Source organism: Scyliorhinus canicula, chromosome 12, assembly GCF_902713615.1.
Source record: "Scyliorhinus canicula chromosome 12, sScyCan1.1, whole genome shotgun sequence".
Lineage (NCBI taxonomy): Eukaryota > Metazoa > Chordata > Chondrichthyes > Carcharhiniformes > Scyliorhinidae > Scyliorhinus > Scyliorhinus canicula.
In genome coordinates, this window is record NC_052157.1 from 31,218,972 (window position 1) to 31,237,192 (window position 18,221).

Sequence of the window (18,221 nt, forward strand, 5' to 3'; positions counted from 1 at the left end):
GATTTGGATGAATTTCTTTTTTGAATGATGCATCCATGATTATTCTGCTTGATTTCTTAAGCAAACTGCTGGATCAGCTGCTAATTTCAAATCTTGAGACTTGATGGAGTTTTGCTTATCGAAAGGTGTTGAGGAACGTAGGGTGAAAGTGGATAACATGAAGTTAGTTTGCAGGTTTGCCATAATCAAATCAAATGGAGGAGTGGGCCCGCGCGGTTAAAGAATCTGCTCCTGTTCCTGTGAATAAACAAATAATTGTTTTTTTTTTTAAAAGCTTTGTTCTTGTCTTTTATTCTTAGGATCAAATGGACCACAGTTATTTACTATAGAGCAGTGGGGAACACCTGAAAAATTACCAAGAGCCCACACATGGTAAATTTGATGTGTTGATTTTTGTATGTTGGCTTATCAACTTAAGGGGGGTTGGAAGGGGCGGCATGGTGGGACAGTGATTAGCGCTGCTGACTCCTGTCCATCTGGAGTTTGCACATTCTCCCCGTGTTTTCGTGTTCACCCCCCACAACCCAAAAATGTGCAGGCTAAGTGGATTGGCCACGTTAAATTGCCCCTTAATTGGGAAAAAAATAATTGAGTACTCTTTAAAAAAAACAATTTTTTTTAAAGCACTGCTAACTCACGGCGCTGAGGACCCAGATTTGATCCTGGTCCCGGGTCACTGTCCATGTGGAGTTTGCACATTCTCCCCTTGTCTGCGTGGGTCTCATCCCCCACAACCCAAAGATGTGCAGAGTAGGTGGATTGGCCACGCTAAATTGCCCCTTCATTGGAAAAAATAATAATTCAGTACTCTTTTTTAAAAAAAAAAAAATTTAAAGCGTTAAGGGGAAAAAAATAGATCGTGTTGCTAACTGTGGAATGTAAAACTGCACGCAGAAAAGAAAGCTTCAGGTTGGCTAGCACGATATAATAAAGTAAATCGTTATCTCTTCTTTCAGTTTCAATCGTCTGGATCTGCCACCTTATGAATCGTTTGAAGAACTGAGGGAGAAACTTCACCTGGCAATCGAGAATACTGAAGGTTTTGATGGAGTTGACTGAGTGACTGCTGCTGGCTGATATGGGTTTATCACATCATGCAGTGAATGTTAAACAAATTATCCAGAAATGGGGATTAAGCCTAATGCTTACGAAAAAAATTGTCACTTTTTGTGAAGCTAATAGATAACTAACAGTAATATTAACATCAGTTCCCTGAGCGCTAATGTTTTGGAAGTTCTGGTGAGTCTAGCACTTTTTGTTATAAACTGATTGAATGTGGCTGATTTGCCTGTACACACTTGTCATGTCATCAGTTAAAATATGATTTAAACGCAGGCAAAAAAAAATCCCATTCAATTCAGTGAACTCACAGTTCAGGCTTCTGACGCTTGATTTGTTCAGTATTTATTCTGTACAGCCCCCATTATCATGTTTTTAACTAGCAAGGTGCATGTAAGATCCACCATCTTGGCTCACCTGTCACTGTTGCTCCTGTACCATTGAGAGTTGTACTCTTTCCCCCCCCCCCTCCCCCCTCCCCTTACAGTCTGGACGCCAAATCCGGCTGATTTCTGGTGTTAAATCACTGTATTCGTGCCACTTTAGTGCCATACTCAACTTGGTAAACCTACTGAGTGACCGACACGTAACACAAGTTTACCTGATGATAATGGGTTAAAATTAATAACCATGGCTGCTACAGCTTCAACAAACCACTGAAACCTTAACTTTGTAGTGTGAATGGGAAGATTTCCTGAAATGTGAATTTAGTAGAACGTAGACCCAACTGCATGGAAGGCAGACTGGATAGATGAAGCTCGAGTGCCAAATTTATGCGTTGAAATTTAAATTTGCTCACAAGCAAACGAGGTTTGTGTTGGATAGTGTGTTTATTTGTGAAATCTTTTTGAATTGTTGTCATAGTAGCTCTCAAAATGTGATTATGATTAATATGACTATAATTATTGATGCTTTCAAAAACCATCCTGTATTTTTCACTTGACCATTAATCTTGCATTCTGAGGATTCCAGAGGCTGTACTTAATGCTTCACCGTTGTTGGCTATAGATTCTATGCTTTCAAGCTTGCATAATGGCAATGGTTTATCTATATTAATGCAAAGAGGAAGAAAAGAAAGAGGCTGCCGAAGATTTGCTAGGTGCGATGTTTACATATTGGAACACCATCCGAAAATACACATCTTTTGTAACGTTTCCCCCCCCCCCCCCCTGTTGACCATCTGTGTTCTGAGATGCTGTACTTTTAAGAGTGAAAGTTGGAAGCTATAAGTTGGACTTTTTCAAAAAGGCAACCTACATCTATGGTGAATTGGTTGAATATGTTTGACATTTTTTGAGTTTCCAAAAGAAAGAGTGAAGCTTAACATAGGTGGCAATAGTTAATTAGACCCTGACAGCGAAAATAGGACAAATTTTACACTTTTGGGGGGGGGGGGGGGGGGGGAATGGATCGGTTTACAATCGGTTAAATCCAATGCCTGTACCTGATTGTTTTTCTTACATGGCTTAAAGTGTTTATATCAGGCTGATTATCTGGAGGAATATACATACGGACAAATTGGGATTTTTGTTTTTGCAAAATAATGATTTAAACACATTTAGGAGGCTAAAAGATATGTGATTCTTGTATTAATCCTGTTTGGGCACTTTCGGTTCAGGATGCAAAGAGTTGTACTGAATATTGTAACACTTGGTCTTAATTACTGATTTTCTTTTTTCAGCGATTGATTGATTGTTGAAGTTGCCCCTCTTCAAAGATAGCTTGGAGTATACGGCAATTATTATAGGATGTGTATATATTACAGACTATAGTGATTCCAAATTGTACATATTCTTTAAATTATATTTGTGTTCTGCAGAATATATATTCACTTCTGATTTGTAAATATCTTAATAAAATAATCCACTAACTTTTATAGGTGCGATATTAAAAAAGTGACGCATGCGATGTTATCTTTCATATTTAAGGTTATAACTTAGGATAGAATTTGAAACAAGAAAACAGACCTGATGGAAACAATTTTGTAAATATATATAGTGCACTTGTAATGAAATGAATGAAGTTCATCTGGAAGCGGGATTTTGTGCAAAACACTGGGGAAGTTGGTGTACGAAGTCAATTTATAATAAAAAATACTGTTTTCATGGAAGTTGTTGTGTTTTGATTTTATATAGGAAAGATTCTTAAGTTCACAAAGATTTTGAAAGACACATTTCGTGTTGATACAAAATTCAACAACATTCGGCACTGTTTGTTTTTGGGGCATTTCTGTTGTTGCATCTGCACACAGATTTGAGTCACCACTGTTAAGTTCATGTTAATGCAGTCTACGGCAGAAACCCCCCCCCCAGTGCCAAACCTGCAGTCAGATTTCTGCAGTTGTACATAAACTTACCATTAAAGCGTGCATAAGATAACGACTCCACTCATTACATCATTGGCTGGTGCGAAAGTACCTTGTCCTCAGTTGTCCCTTCTCGATACACAACCACAATCAACAGCTTGCTTTTTGAGGATTTTGCTTCTTCTGCTCCTAATTCATACATCCAAGTTCCACCTCTCTGGGGCATAGGGCAACACGGTGGCGTAGTGGGTTAGCCCGTCTGCGCCACGGTCCCAGGTTCGATCCCGGCTCTGGGTCACTGTCCATGACAGTGTGGGCAGAGTGCAGAGTGGGCAGAGCAAATCCTTAATCCATCTTATTGCTTGCTCCAAAAAAACAATTCAAATTCTAATTCAAATTGAACCCAATTCATGGTCTCCACAAGGGTGACACAATATCCAAGCTGACAGGAAAAAGCATTGCACCTCATCTTGGGCTTGATCTTAGCCAAAAAGCCGAGAGGCGATCAGATTGAAGTGTTGCTAATGAGGCACACAACATCTGAACCAAAAAGTGTAAGTTATAATAATTCAATGTCAGATCATGTAGAGAAAGTTAAATGAAGAGAGGGAGATTGCAGAGTAATGGTCATCTGGTCTGAGTGACCTCTCGGGAGTGGGGAATCACCCCAAGTTTTCCTAGGTAGAGGTATTTTTGTTCACTAATGACGTCCCTGAAAGTGCTTCATTACAGGTAGAGAGGGATACAGAAGACAATTTTTTGAAAGAAAAACCCCTCTATAATTGAAATCTAAGGAAATGAGACGCCACACTTGTAAAATTAAATTTTCAGCACCGGTGGTTTTTGTCGAGGGCTGGATACTCATGTGCTTAATGAGTATCTCATATTTAAGTACCACAATTTCATACTAATCATGTGTTTCAATGCTATGCCACTCTGCTAAATACCATAACAGTGAAATTTTGGGGGAAAGCAGGACAACCTGGACAACAGCTTTTTATTTCTGCATTTAACTGTGTATGTACTAGGGCAGCACGGTGGCGCAGTGGGTTAGCCCTGTTGCCTCACGACGCCGATGTCCCAGGTTCGATCCTGGCTCTGGGTCACTGTCTGTGTGAAGTTTGCACATTCTTCCGGTGTTTGCGTGGGTTTCGCCCCCACAACCCAAAGATGTGCAAGGTAGGTGGATTGAACACGCTAAATTGCCCCTTAATTGGAAAAAAAATGAATTGGATACAGTAAATTTTTTTTTTTAAATCTCTCCGGGGCATGCTGTCAGAGGTAGCGATAGCAAAAATGACTCACCGTTCTTAATCCAGCGAACGTTGCCTATTAATTTATGTAATGGGCAGCACGGTAGCACAGTGGTTAGCACAGTTTCTTCAGAGCTCCAGGGTCCTAGGTTTGATTCCCAGCTTGGGGTCACTGTGTGGAGTCTGCACGTTCTCCCCCTGTCTGCGTGGGTTTTCTCCGGGTGCTCTGGTTTCCTCCCACAGTCCAAAGATGTGCAGGTTAAATGGATTGGCCATGCTAAATTGTCCCAAAAGATTAGGTGGGGTTACGGGGATAGGGTGGAGGCATGAGCTCTTTCCAAGGGCCGGTGCAGACTTGATGGCCCAAATGGCTTCTGCTGCACTGTATCTAAGGTTATTAAAACACGGTCTCTTGGATCACAGTTCCAACCAAGCAGCCATTCTCACAGTGAATGTGGACAGTGAGCTTTGACCGATTATTCAGTTGTGGAGACATTGACTGTCTATTCTATCGAGCAAGGGGCACTGGACAGTAACCAGTAGTGGGAATCCTGTCTCTCTTGTCTGGATGTTGTGACGAACTGCACATTTCAGATTTTGTTTCAGATGGTCTTAAATCCTCAAATTTAGATTTTTTAATTTAAAATCTAAATTTTGGCCTTTTCTTTTAAAAAAAAAATAAATAAATAATAAATTTAGAGTACCCAATTCATTTTTTCCAATTAAGGGCAATTTAACGTGGCCAATCCACCTACCCTGCACATCTTTGGGTTGTGGGGGCGAAACCCACGCAAACACAGGGAGAATGTGCAAACTCCACACTGGCAGTGCCACAGGGCCGGGATCGAACCTGGGACCTCTGTGCCTTGAGGCAGTAGTGCTAACCACTGTGCTGCCCCAAATTGGGCCATTTCAATTATTTTAAATTCCCATCGTGTTTTAGAAGGGATAGTGATTCCATGAAAATCAATCTAACACCTTCTGTATAAAATGCATTTATATTGTGTTGGCAGCCTTCTGTCTGCAACAGATGATAAACACGCAACAGGTCTGTTTTAGTAGGGTGTCTCCATTTGGTGCATCCCTGCTGATTGCTGTGATGGTCACTCCTTCAGAGGTGTGTTCTTTCCCAAGTGACAGGTACGAAGCCTCCAAGTCGCATTGTGGGTTTTTACTTTCGGCATTGACACTGGTTGCCAAGCTACAATAGCCACTGGGTATTGTGGCCGCCCACAGGAGGTATTGCAATTTTCCCTAGTGACTCACCTGTGTAATAATTAATGTTTAGGGTCTTCATGTCATGCTTGCAAGCATCCCTGAAGTGGAACCTTGGGACCCCTTCACTGGTGCTTGGCTTTGGCTACCTCACCATATGGGTATGTGGCCATATTCCACTCTGTACAGACATGCCAATCTGCTGAAGCTAGCTCTGTTTCATTAGTGCCAGCTCTGTTTGATTTGGGAGCTCAGCATTTAAGGAGACTGCTGCATTTATGGTTTTTTTTTTGCCTGCCACGATATGCCCAAAATGTGCCACAGACAGTAAGATGGAAATTATTGAACTTCTTTTCCTGGTAGCTCCAAGTCATCCATGTTTCATGGCCATAGAACAAGATGCTGAGAACACTGGCCTTCTAAGCAGTCAGCTTGATGTTATCCCACATGTGTTTTTTTTTAAATATGAATTTAAGAGTACCCAATTATGGGCAGCACGATGGCGCAGTGGGTTAGCCCTGGTGCCTCACAGTGCCGAGGTCTCGGGTTCGATCCCGGCTCTGGGTCACTGTCTGTGTGGAGTTTGCACATTCTCCCCCTGTTTGCGTGGGATTCGCCCCCAAACCCAAATATGTGTAGGCTAGGTGAATTGACCATGCAAAATTGGCCCTTAATTGGAAAAAATGAATTGGGTCATCTAAAAATTTTTTTTTAATTATTTTTTTCCGAAGTACCCAATTATTTTTTTCCAATTAAGGGGCAATCCACCTAACCTATACATCTTTGGGTTGTGGGGGTGAAACCCAAACCAACAAGGGGAGAATATACAAACTCCACATGGACAGTGACCCGGGGCTGGGATTGAATCGGGGATCCTCTGCACATTTGGCTGCACTGGTAACCACTATGCCACTGTCCTGCCCTGTCTCGAGTGTATAGCATGAGTTGACCAAAGGTAGTATCTGCTTTCCCTTTGTATGTTTCAAGGTCTATGTCAAAGCTCCTATTGTCTTTCACTGTGGACCTGAGGCAGCACAGTTTGCGAACATATACCAGTGGTGTGTGATTTAGTGAGTTCAGGAACAGAGATGTCTGTCCGGAATGTGGAAAGTTAACCTGAGATGAAAGTAAAATCAGAAAAGTAACCACTCTATTAGGCACCTCGAGGAACAATGAGTTGCAATTTGCCTAGTACCAAAATTAGCAGGTGTTGAGGTGCAAATGGCCATATCAGAAACATTGTTTATCAGAGATCAGTGAAGGCTATACAAATGATTATTTCTAAAGACATGGAATTTGAGTGAGGTGGACAGCAGAATCCACAGAGGGAAATATCAAAGTGACTGATTGATATAATTGCTAGCACCGTCATTGGGAAGCAGGCTAGTTCTCCATCTAACAGCCAAACAAGCCAGTTCCATCTGTGATCTGAGCCAACAGGCCTGTTCTAGCTAACATTTAAAACCACGGCAGATCACAGATATTCTCCTCTTTTGTGCCTTTGCTGAATGTGGAAGAGACTTTTTCCCAGACTTGACCACCTTAGTGGTATTGTGCAGTAACTATTAACTGAATTTGACCTACAGAGTTACTGAAGTTGAATGTTGCTTTGGAAAAGGAGTTTTCCCAGTGAGTTCAGGGAATGTGGGTATATTTTGGGAAAAACGGGTAACATCAGATAAAACGGTGTGTTTAGCGATTCATATACTTAAGTATATATTAGTCTTTTGACGTGTGCTTTTTCTCCTACTTTAATAAATATTCTTCATTCATTGTTGACACAACGATTGAACTGGTTCCTCACATTATTCCAAACAAAAATATGCTACTAAGAGCTAGTGTTTCAAGTTATCCTTTGGGGTTTTAAGATGCTCTCTCGGGTAACACCAACAGGGTTCTTAACAAAAATTGGGGTCTCGTCCAAGATTTTGAAAAGCATCATTCTTTTTGCGTGCAGGGGCTTTGTGACTTTCAAAATGTAATTAGAGTGAGGAAAATGGAACAAAGTGAGAATGTGTTATTTAAAAATAAGGAAACTGCAATGATGTAGCCCAGGCTTATTTGGAAGCAGGCAATATAACCTTAGCAACTTTGAAATGTGTGCCTAAAGCTAAATTGATGAAATTAGCAGATACAGTGGAATTAGGATTATCTAAAGGGGCTAAGGAAACTGAGGTAGTTGAAAGCATAGCAACTCATTTAAATATACAAGCGGGATCAGACAGAGTGCTTTGAGAAGCAGGAAACTTGAATTAACTCAAATTCAATTACAAAGCAAAATAGAAATGAAGAAATTGGAAATAGAGTTTCCAAAGGAATGTGAAAATGCAGAAGTTAGCAATAGCAAAAAGAGAAATGGATAAAGAGAGAGACATCAAATTAAAATGCAGTGAATTCCAGCAGAACAACAAAACTGGATTAGGAAAGAAGTAGTTCTAGACATGAACCTGGGGTGGAGCTGTTTGTTTGTACAGGCACTTGAGGAAAGGGACACAGATGCATTTTTTAAACACCTTTGAGAAAATAGCTTAACAAGTGAAATGGTAACAAGATTTTGGATGTTGCTTTTAGGTAGGGTTAGTGAAGTCTATGCATCTTTGTCAAGGGAAAAATATGAAAAATGGGTTCAAGGGGGCTATATGGAGTGTTATGGGCTAGTACTGGAGGCTTACAGACAAGTTTGAAACATAAGAAAATAGTCTGGACAGATTTGTATTGAACAAAATAATTTTGATAGGTGGGTGAGAGTATTAAAAATAGCAAAACTATGAAGCCCTTGGAGAAGTAATTCTGTTGGAAACGTTTATAGATTTGTTACCTACAATCAATCCTACAGAACAGAAGGAGGCCATTCAGCTCATTGGGTCTGTACCGGTGCTTGCTCCGATTATGGCACCCAACACAGACCTCATCCCCCGCCCCTATCTTCATAACCCCACCTAACCTTTGGGCAATATTAACATAGCCAGTTCACCTAACCTGCACATCTTTGGACTGTGAGAGGAAACTGGAGCACCTGGAGGAAACCCACGCAGACATGGGGAGAACATGCAGACACACAGGCACCTGATGTTGGAATTGAACCTGGTGGTGTTACGAGGCAGCAGTGCTAACCACTGTGCCACCGTTGTTGCCCATGGTTGTTAAAAATGTTTTTATTGGTATTTTTAACATTTAGTAACAAGATTTATACACAAGACAGAGCCATTGGCAAAAACACAAAAGAAGAAATCAAAACGACAGCAACTTCACAAACAAGTTTCCAGTGACCCAGGTTCCTGTGCTTGCGTTATCTTATTTACAGTTGTATTTCCAATCAATGCCAGAACTCTCTTTATATTTCCACTGATTTGATGGGGGGGGGGGGGGGGGGGGGGGGGGGGGGGGGGGGGGCGGGGGGAGAAGGGAAGAGCCCTGTTCCCCTTTTGAGATTTCGAGGGAGGTTAAGATGGTCCGTCTCCTCGGTTTTCCATGTGTGGGAGGGGTCTTTGTCCCCTCCAGCAAATGGCCTTCCTCCCATCTCTCCTTTGCTGCATGCCAGCTCCTTTTCATCCCAGTGGTAGTGCCCTTCCCCACCCTGCTTCCTACCTTCCTCCTTCCTATCTGCTCTCCCCTTCCCACCCAGTTAGTTGCTGGTTGCGTATAGGGCCTCAAAGAGGTTTGTGAACATCCTCCATGTGTCGTGGAAACTCTCCTCGGACCCTCTGATCGAGAATTTTATCTTCTGTTGTCTCAGGGACTCGGCCAGGTCTGAGAGCCACTCTGAGGCCCTGGGTGGTGCTGCCAACATCCAACCTAACAGAAGACTCCACCTGCCGATCTGAGGTGAAGGCCAGGGTGTCCGCTCCCCTCCCTGTGTAGAGCTCTGGGTGCTCTGACACCTCGAAAACCGCCACTAATGGGCACAGCTCCATCTTGACCCCCACAACCCTGGGCATAGCCTCAATAAAGGCTGTCCACAGCTCCCTGAGTCTGGAGCAGGACCAGAACATGTGGGTGTGGTTGGCTGGGCCCTCCTGACACTGCTCACACTTATCCACCACATCCGGAAAGAACCCACTCGTGTGTCTTAGTAAGGTATGCTCTATGCACCACCGTGAGCTGCATCAGGCTTAGCCTGATACAAGAGGAGATGAAGTTGATCCTGTCCAGCTCCTCAATCCAGAGTCCATGCCCAGCTCCTGCTCACATTTCTGTCTGGTCTCATCCAGTGGGGTCCGAACCTTTTTTATGAGCCGTCTGTAAATGTTCCCACATTTGCCGTCCCCTAACCAGTCCAGCCCTCCCATTGTGTCCAAAAATGTGTTTCCTGGTCTCTGGGGAAAAGTCATTGTTTCCTTGCGGAGAAAGTCACGCAGCTGCAGGTATCTGAGCTTGTTTCCATTCGGGGGTTAGAGCTTCTCCGAGACTGCCTTCAGGATCGCCAGTCTACTGTACATGTACAACATGTCTTTCACTCTCAATGTCCCTCTGTCCTCCACGTCCCAAACTTGCCGTCTATCTTTGCTGGTGAGAACCTATGGATTTTGGGATGAAGATTGCGAGTGATCTGAATACGAAGTGGAACCTAGGCAGCACGTTACCTACAATCATAAGGACTCATGTAGCGGAACAAAGATGTAAAACTGCAAGGCGCATAGTGGAGCTTGCTGACAATTGAGTTAGTTAAGGTTTTCTTTTGACACTCTTAACTCCGAGATAGCAGGGCGGCACGACGGTGCAGTGGTTAGCACTACTGCCTCATGGCATCGAGGTCCCGGGTACAATCCCAGCCCTGGGTCATTGTTCGTGTGGAGTTTGCACATTCTCCCCATGTCCATTCATCCCCAGAACCTATAAAGATGTGCAGGGTAGGTGAATTGGCCATGCTAAATTGACCCTTAATTGGTACCCTGCATGTTTCTCACCAGGAGCCAATATGCTACATGTTTCTCACCATAAGCCGGTACGCTGCACCTTTCTCACTGGGAGCCGGTACGCTGCACGTTTCTCACTGGGAGCCGGCACGCTGCACGTTTCCCACTGGGGGTCGGTACGCTGCACGTTTCCCACTGGGAGCCGGTACGCTGCACGTTTCCCACTGGGAGCTGGTATGCTGCACGTTTCTCACTGGGAGCCGGTACGCTGCACGTTTCCCACTGGGAGCTGGCACGCTGCACATTTCCCACTGGGAGCCGGTACGCTGCACGTTTCCCACTGGGAGTCGGTACGCTGCACGTTTCTCACTGGGAGCCGGCACGCTGCACGTTTCCCACTGGGAGTCGGTACGCTGCACGTTTCCCACTGGGAGTCGGTACGCTGCACGTTTCTCACTGGGAGCCGGCACGCTGCACGTTTCCCACTGGGAGCTGGCACGCTGCACGTTTCTCACTGGGAGCCGGTACGCTGCACGTTTCTCACTGGGAGCCGGTACGCTGCACGTTTCCCACTGGGAGCTGGTACGCTGCACGTTTCCCACTGGGAGCCGGTACACTGCACGTTTCCCACTGGGAGCCGGTACGCTGCACGTTTCCCACTGGGAGCTGGTACGCTGCAACGTTTCCCACTGGGAGCCGGTACACTGCATGTTTCCCACTGGGAGCCGGTACGCTGCACGTTTCCCACTGGGTGCCGGTACGCTGCACGTTTCTCACTGGGAGCCGGTACACTGCATGTTTCCCACTGGGAGCCGTCACGCTGCATGTTTCCCACTGGGAGCCGGTACGCTGCACGTTTCCCACTGGGAGCCGGTACGCTGCACGTTTCCCACTGGGAAGCCGGTACGCTGTATGTTTCCCACTGGGAGCTGGTACGCTGCACATTTCCCACTGGGTGGTGGTACGCTGCACGTTTCCCACTGGGTGGTGGTACACTGCACGTTTCTCACTGGGAAGCCGGTACACATCATGCACCCTGCCCTGACAGTGCCAGCCTGGCACCTGGGTGACAGCATAGCATTGCCATGGTGTCCATTTAGCACTGACAGCTGGCATAGGCACTCCCATGGTTGGCACTGCCAAGATCAGGCCAGAGGTGCCCTGCATGGGTGTTGGGGAGTGCGGGGAGGCCGGGTACCCTCCCATAGTACGTTTCAGCAGGGTTGTTACTTGGAGATCGGGACGCCATTTATAAATGGAATCCTGATCTCTTGCTACACTGGGGAGTTCTGTCGAGCAGAGTTCCGCACTGTACAAAACGGGCTATGTGTGGCCTTGGCCATGCGTTCCCCGTTCAGGCCCCTTGTACAATGCGAGCGGCGTTCTTTGGCCATGTGTTTCCCTGCTCCGGAAAACACATGGCTAAACGCGCTCGCCCTGGGACTTTGTTTCCTTTTGGGAAAATCGTGCCTATTGTTGTGTAGCTTTATCAGACAGCTGTTCCATGTGTGCAGAGTAACAACTACTATTACATTTAACCCAATCAAACTGTAACAGATTTTGACTCCCCGTGCCAGTGGAGTTCCTTGTTTGGCTTGAACTGAAAGATTGTGAACTGCTCTCTCTTCCACTCTTACTGAGTGGAGGTAAAAATCATCCCTGGCAGTTCTGTGCTTAAAACCTGTATGTCACTGGGTAGTTACTGTCCTTTATTGTTATTTCTGTGCTCACAGGTAGAGGAAGGGGCTGAGTCAGATGATGTGGGATCAGGGACTTCCCCAACACGAGGCGAGGTTATGGATTACCGCGAAAAACTAACAAATTACCTTTGGGGAAATTATGAACAATTCAACTACTTTTCATTCATGCTTTATTTTGTGAATACATTTTCTTTGACAACCCAACATTTAAATGTAAAACCTTTACAATTGTCTCTATTTCAAAAAAGGTTAAAAATTCGCAAAATGGGCAGCATGGTGGTGCAGTGGTTAGCACTGCTGCCTCACGGCAGGTCCCAGGTTCAATCCCGGCTCTGGGTCATCTGGAGTTTGCACATTCTCCCCGTGTTTGCGTGGGTTTCGCCCCCAAAACCGAAAAGATGTGCAGGGTAGGTGGATTGGCCACGCTAAATTGTCCCTTAATTCGAAAAAATTAATTTGGTACTCTAATTTTTTTTTAATAGTTGTTACTTTTTATTGTTCCTCTTAACAGATAGATGCCTCCCCCCACCCCCCAAGCCTTTTGATGGGCGAGATTTAGTTGTAGGATATCATCTAACTATCTGCCTTGAGTCAATCTTACCCGTCTTCTTCAGCTGCATTACTTCCCTTTACCACCGCCACTCGGTGGCAGCAGTGTGCACCCTACTGTGGTAACTCACCAAGGCTCCTTTGTTAACACCTTGCAAATCACCACAAGGGGCAGCATTTACATGGGAATACCACCGCCTGCAAGTTCCCCTCCAAGTCACTCACCATCCTGACTTGGAAATAGATCGGCCGTTCCTTCGCTGTCACTGGGTGAAAATCCTGGAACTCCCTCCCTCACAGCACTGTGGGTGTACCTACACCATATGGGCAGCACGGTAGCATTGTGGATAGCACAATCGCTTCACAGCTCCAGGGTCCCAGGTTCAATTCCGGCTTGGGTCACTGTCTGTGCGGAGTCTGCACATCCTCCCGTGTGTGTGTGGGTTTCCTCTGGGTGCTCCGGTTTCCTCCCACAGTCACAAAGATGTGCAGGTTAGGTGGATTGGCCATGATAAATTGCCCTTAGTGTCCAAAATTGCCTTTAGTGTTGGGTGGGGTTACTGGGTTATGGGGATAGGGTGGAGGTGTTGACCTTGGGTAGGGTGCTCTTTCCAAGAGCCGGTGCAGACTCGATGGGCCGAATGGCCTCCTTTTGCACTGTAAATTCTATATGGACTGCAGCAGTTCAAAAACAGCAGAAGGACTAAGAAAGGGGGTGAATTTAATGTCAAATAAAGTGCAGGAAGCGAAATGAAGATTGGTTGAGAGAGAGGAAGAGGCATATCCAAAGTAAGAAAGATAAAACAATTCACAAACTAAAGGAATGAGACTCCACGGTTTGTAGTTATTTTCAGTGCCAGAGGTTGCTTGGCAATGATTAACACATGTCAAGTTTTGAAAAGGGTACTTATGCCTATAATCACCAGCCCTAAATATCTGCGGTGTTTAGTTCCAATCTGCCGTGCTTGATGACATTTAATGCATGGAAATGGTGTCGCTGGACAAAATCCCATTTCCACATAGGGATCCAACTCAAGGCACTAATATTTGCATGTTGCCATTTAACTGCGCATCTGCCCTCAAATGCAGTTGCTGTATCACCTATCGCATGGATAACAGCGAATGTCATTCGCTTCACCAGTATTTCGACACCTGGATAATAATGATCTTTATTAGTGTCACAAATAGGCTTACATTAACACTGCAATGAAGTTACTGTGAAAACCCCCTAGTCGCCACATTCCGGTGCCTGTTCGGGTACACAGAGGGAGAAATCAGAATGTTCAATTCACCTAACAAACGCGCCTTTTGGACTTGTGGGAGGAAACTGGAGCACCCGGAGGAAACCCACGCAGACACGAAGAGAACGTGCAAACTCCACACAGTGTCCCAAGCCAGGAATCGAACCCGGGACCCTGGTGCTGCGAAGCAACAATGCTAATCACTGTGCTACCGTGGTGCCCAATCCGATCCCTGTAATAAATTGTTTTGAGATCGACCTGCTGAAAGATAGCATGGAGTTTGGACCTATGATCCTCAGACTCAAGGTGAGAATTTTAAAAATCTTTCATGGAATATTTTTAAAAATAAATTTAGAGTACCCAATTCATTTTTTCCAATGAAGGGGCAATTTAGCGTGGCCAATCCATCTACCCTGCACATCTTTGGGTTGTGGGGGCAAAACCCACGCAAACACGGGGAGAATGTGCAAACTTCACATGGATAGTGACCAGGGCTGGGATCGAACCTGGGACCTCGGCACCATGAGGCTGCAGTGCTAACCACTGCACCACCGTGCTGCCCCTTTCATGGAATAATAACTTCGCTGGCCTGGAGGGGAATTAGCAGGTGGTGGTGTTCCGATACATCTGCTGCCCTTGCCTTTCTGGGTGCTAGAGGTCGCTGGTTTGGAAAGTGTTGTCGAAGGAGACTTGGCAAGTTGCTGCAGTACATCTTGTACCTACGACGCACTGTTGCCACTGTGTGTCAGTGGCAGAGGGAGTGAATGCAAACTACTTATGTTTTGTTCAGAGGAGAATGACGACCACTTTCCCTAACCATCACCCATGACTGTAGTTTTCTCACTGCCATTTGATATTGCGCGAATCAGCCGGTGAAAGGGCGATTTTGTTTTTTTTATGGGCTGGTGTTGCAGGAGGGAGATGTCACCCCTGATACCTTCTCCTTGGGGTTTAAATCCAGCTACAATTGTAGAATGAAGGTTTCTTTTCCCTGTTCTTCGGTCTCCGATGTAAATGAAGCACTGTAGACTTATTTGCATTGGCCAATGGGATAAGACCATCCTTTATTTAGCACTAATTAGTCTCCATTCAGGGACAAGACAGGGATAGCTGATGGTCAGGCACAAATTTTACACTAACACAGTGGAGGAGAAATGTCTGAACCTGGGATGCTGGGACTGGGTATTAACTTATTTGGAAGTGTTTGACTCTGTGAGCATGACATTTGCTTAGCACAGTTGTTTCACAGCGCCAGGGTCCCAGGTTCGATTCCCGGCTTGGGTCACTGTCTGTGGGCAGTCTGCACGTTCTCCCTGTGTCTGCGTGGGTTTCGTCCGGATGCTCCGATTTCCTCCCACAAGTCCCAAAAGACGTGCTTTTGTGAAGTTGGTGAAGTGGACATTCTGAATTCTCCCTCTGTGTACCCAATCAGGCGCCGGAGTGTAGCCACTCGGGGTTTTTCACAGTAACTTCATTGCAGTGTTAATGTAATCCTACTTGTGACAATAATTAAGATTCTTATTATTATTAAGTGTTCCCTTTTCACCGTGCTGACCACCTTGACTTTGAATACATGCATTCTTGAAACTGTCCAATGCGGTGTCCGTGTACGTGTGTATCAAAACCACTAATCGAATAGTAAGTTTTAGATGGCAATATTCAAATTAAGAACATGCCCAGCTGAAGTTGGATACATGCCGAGAGGTGTCATCCAGTTAAACCATTCTATACCAGCCCTTACCCTCAACAATATTTTTGTAATAACTAAAAGTGCTCGAAAGAAATATATATTTTTTTTAAAAACCTGTTTTAACGTCTCATTCCCGGGTTGCTCAGAGCAGCGCCTGAAAGATTAACCCTCAATCCCTCGAGGGTTGCCCATCCTATGCTGGTTTGACTCTGACACACTGCGGCCTACAGTGATAAAACCTGGGTTGATGTTCACCCCTCTCCACGGTGCAGCCTCCTCTTGGAAGCAGCTCATCCTGTCTCCTCCTCCCCTTGAAACTCTGCGCACGGAATTCCGAACCATCTCCCTATTGTGACATTCCACCCTGCCAAAGGGTCAGAGGTTGTGAGTGCTTAACTCCCCCATTTGTAATGTGAGAGGATCGGTGCAAAAAAAAGTGCTGCGTTCGCAGCCTGGGGAGGACCGGTTGCTGAAAGCACAAAATGACCAACAAGCTCAAAGGTGTGAAGCATAAGTTATATTTCCATCTGTCGCACTTTAACATTAGAAAGTATTTCAATAGACTTGACTCTCTTTTGTAGCCGGCTTAGCTTTTCACGAACAACCTGATTTAGGTGATCAGGAAGCTTTTCTCCATGAGCTGTGTGTAGCGATAAAAAAAAGCCTCCAGGTCAAAAATATTCACTGAGTTTAGACAGTAACAGAATTAAGTTGATCAGAGGATGATTCCTCTTGTTCGGGTGGGGGCAATGATCAGGGGAGGTAGGTGGTAAATGCCACAATTAATGTTTTTTGTAACACATAGCCCAGAGCACACTGGATGAAAGAGAATCTGGTCTGGATTCCTCCTGGTCTGATTGAAGAGTTAACATGGAAAATAAATCATTGGGGGGGGGGGGGGGGGGGGGGGGTTGTCCATAAATCCAGCTCACTCCCAGTATCAGGGTTCTCAATCAACCTCACCCATACACACCATCATGCACTCTTACCAATCTCATTGTGGCTGATGGCAACTAACTGAGCAGCCTGAGATCGGAGTGAGCCGGACACACACATTCTGTCACACTCTTATACTCATCTTTATTCATTACTCATTGTGCTTTTGCTCAGCAAGTGGGCAGCATTATAGCACAGTGGTTAGCACAGTTGCTTCACAGCACCAGGGTCCCAAGTTCGATTCCCGGTTTGGGTCACTGTCTGTGCGGAGTCTGCACATTCTCCCCGTGTCTGCGTGGGTTTCCTCCGGGTGCTCCGGTTTCCTCCCACAGTCCAAAGATGTGCAGGTTAGGTGGATTGCCCATGCTAAATTGCCCCTTAGTGTCCAAAAAGGTTATGTGGGGTTACTGGGTTACAGGGATAGGGTGGAGGTGTGATCTTAAGTGGGGTGCTCTTTCCAAGGGCCGGTGCAGACTCGGTTTGTCCGAATGGCCTCCTTCTGCACTGTAAATTTTATGATTGTCATACCTCAGTTTCGTTTGGAAATTCATATTTAAAGCGCTGAGCTTTGTCCTTCCAAATTCACTCAGTGGCCCTTGAATGGGAACAGTTTTGAAATGTGCCCCTCCCCCTGCCCCCCACCCTGTGAACAGGTTGGACAAGCCTCTGAGTTGCAGTCCTGCAATTATTAATATTAGACAATATCATTGCATAAAATAGCGCAATAAAATATTGTTTCTAAATGTTGCGGGATGACCGAATGGTACGAGGAGGACTCTGCAGTTTTGAAAGTCGGCCTTTTCCATGAAAACCAGAGTTTACACGTAATGCACTGAGTCGAGATATCCACCAGGTGGCAGTCACCATTTGATATCTATGATGGGAAAATAAGGATTAAAGTGGCAACTTTATATTTTCCTTGTTTGCTGACACTTAAACTTTGAATGTGAAAACAATTACTTCTGTAAAGGTTTTCTGCTATCACAGATGGGAATGTATGCCTACCCATTTTTGGATGACAATTTATTCTCCCAACAATTACTGCTTTCCTGCATTCAAACAGTGATATTGGTGGGAGGAGTCACGTGATATAAGCGCAGGACCAACTCTATTTTCACGTGTTCTGGCACTGCTAATTCCTTTTTTAAATTCTGATGCACAACCCATAATTATTTGATCCTGATGTGTATAATCTGCGCCATGTTGCTGGGGGTTCCTGACTGAATTTTCATAGATTTCATACAATTTACAGTGCAGAAGGAGGCTATTCAGCCCATCGTGTCTGCGCTGGCTCTTGGAAAGAGGAAACTGGACCACCCGGAGGAAACCCACGCAGACACGGGGAGAATGTGAAAGACTCCACACAGACAATGACCCAAGCCGGGAATCGAACCTGGGTCGCTGGAGCTGTGAAGCA

At 45.1% G+C, this 18,221-nt stretch overlaps 1 protein-coding gene across 4 annotated transcripts in view; it reads left to right on the forward strand.

Moving 5' to 3' along the window:
- Window positions 1-3,169, forward strand: part of nedd4a (NEDD4 E3 ubiquitin protein ligase a) — a 168,867-nt gene extending 165,698 nt beyond the window's left edge. For all 4 annotated transcript variants that reach the window (XM_038812912.1, XM_038812911.1, XM_038812913.1 and 1 more), the window contains 2 exons: window positions 300-372; window positions 957-3,169. In XM_038812912.1, the coding sequence (XP_038668840.1) occupies window positions 300-372; window positions 957-1,059 (176 nt within the window). In that variant the 3' untranslated portion in view covers window positions 1,060-3,169. The remainder of the gene's footprint in view (window positions 1-299; window positions 373-956) is intronic.
- Window positions 3,170-18,221: the final 15,052 nt, after the last annotated feature.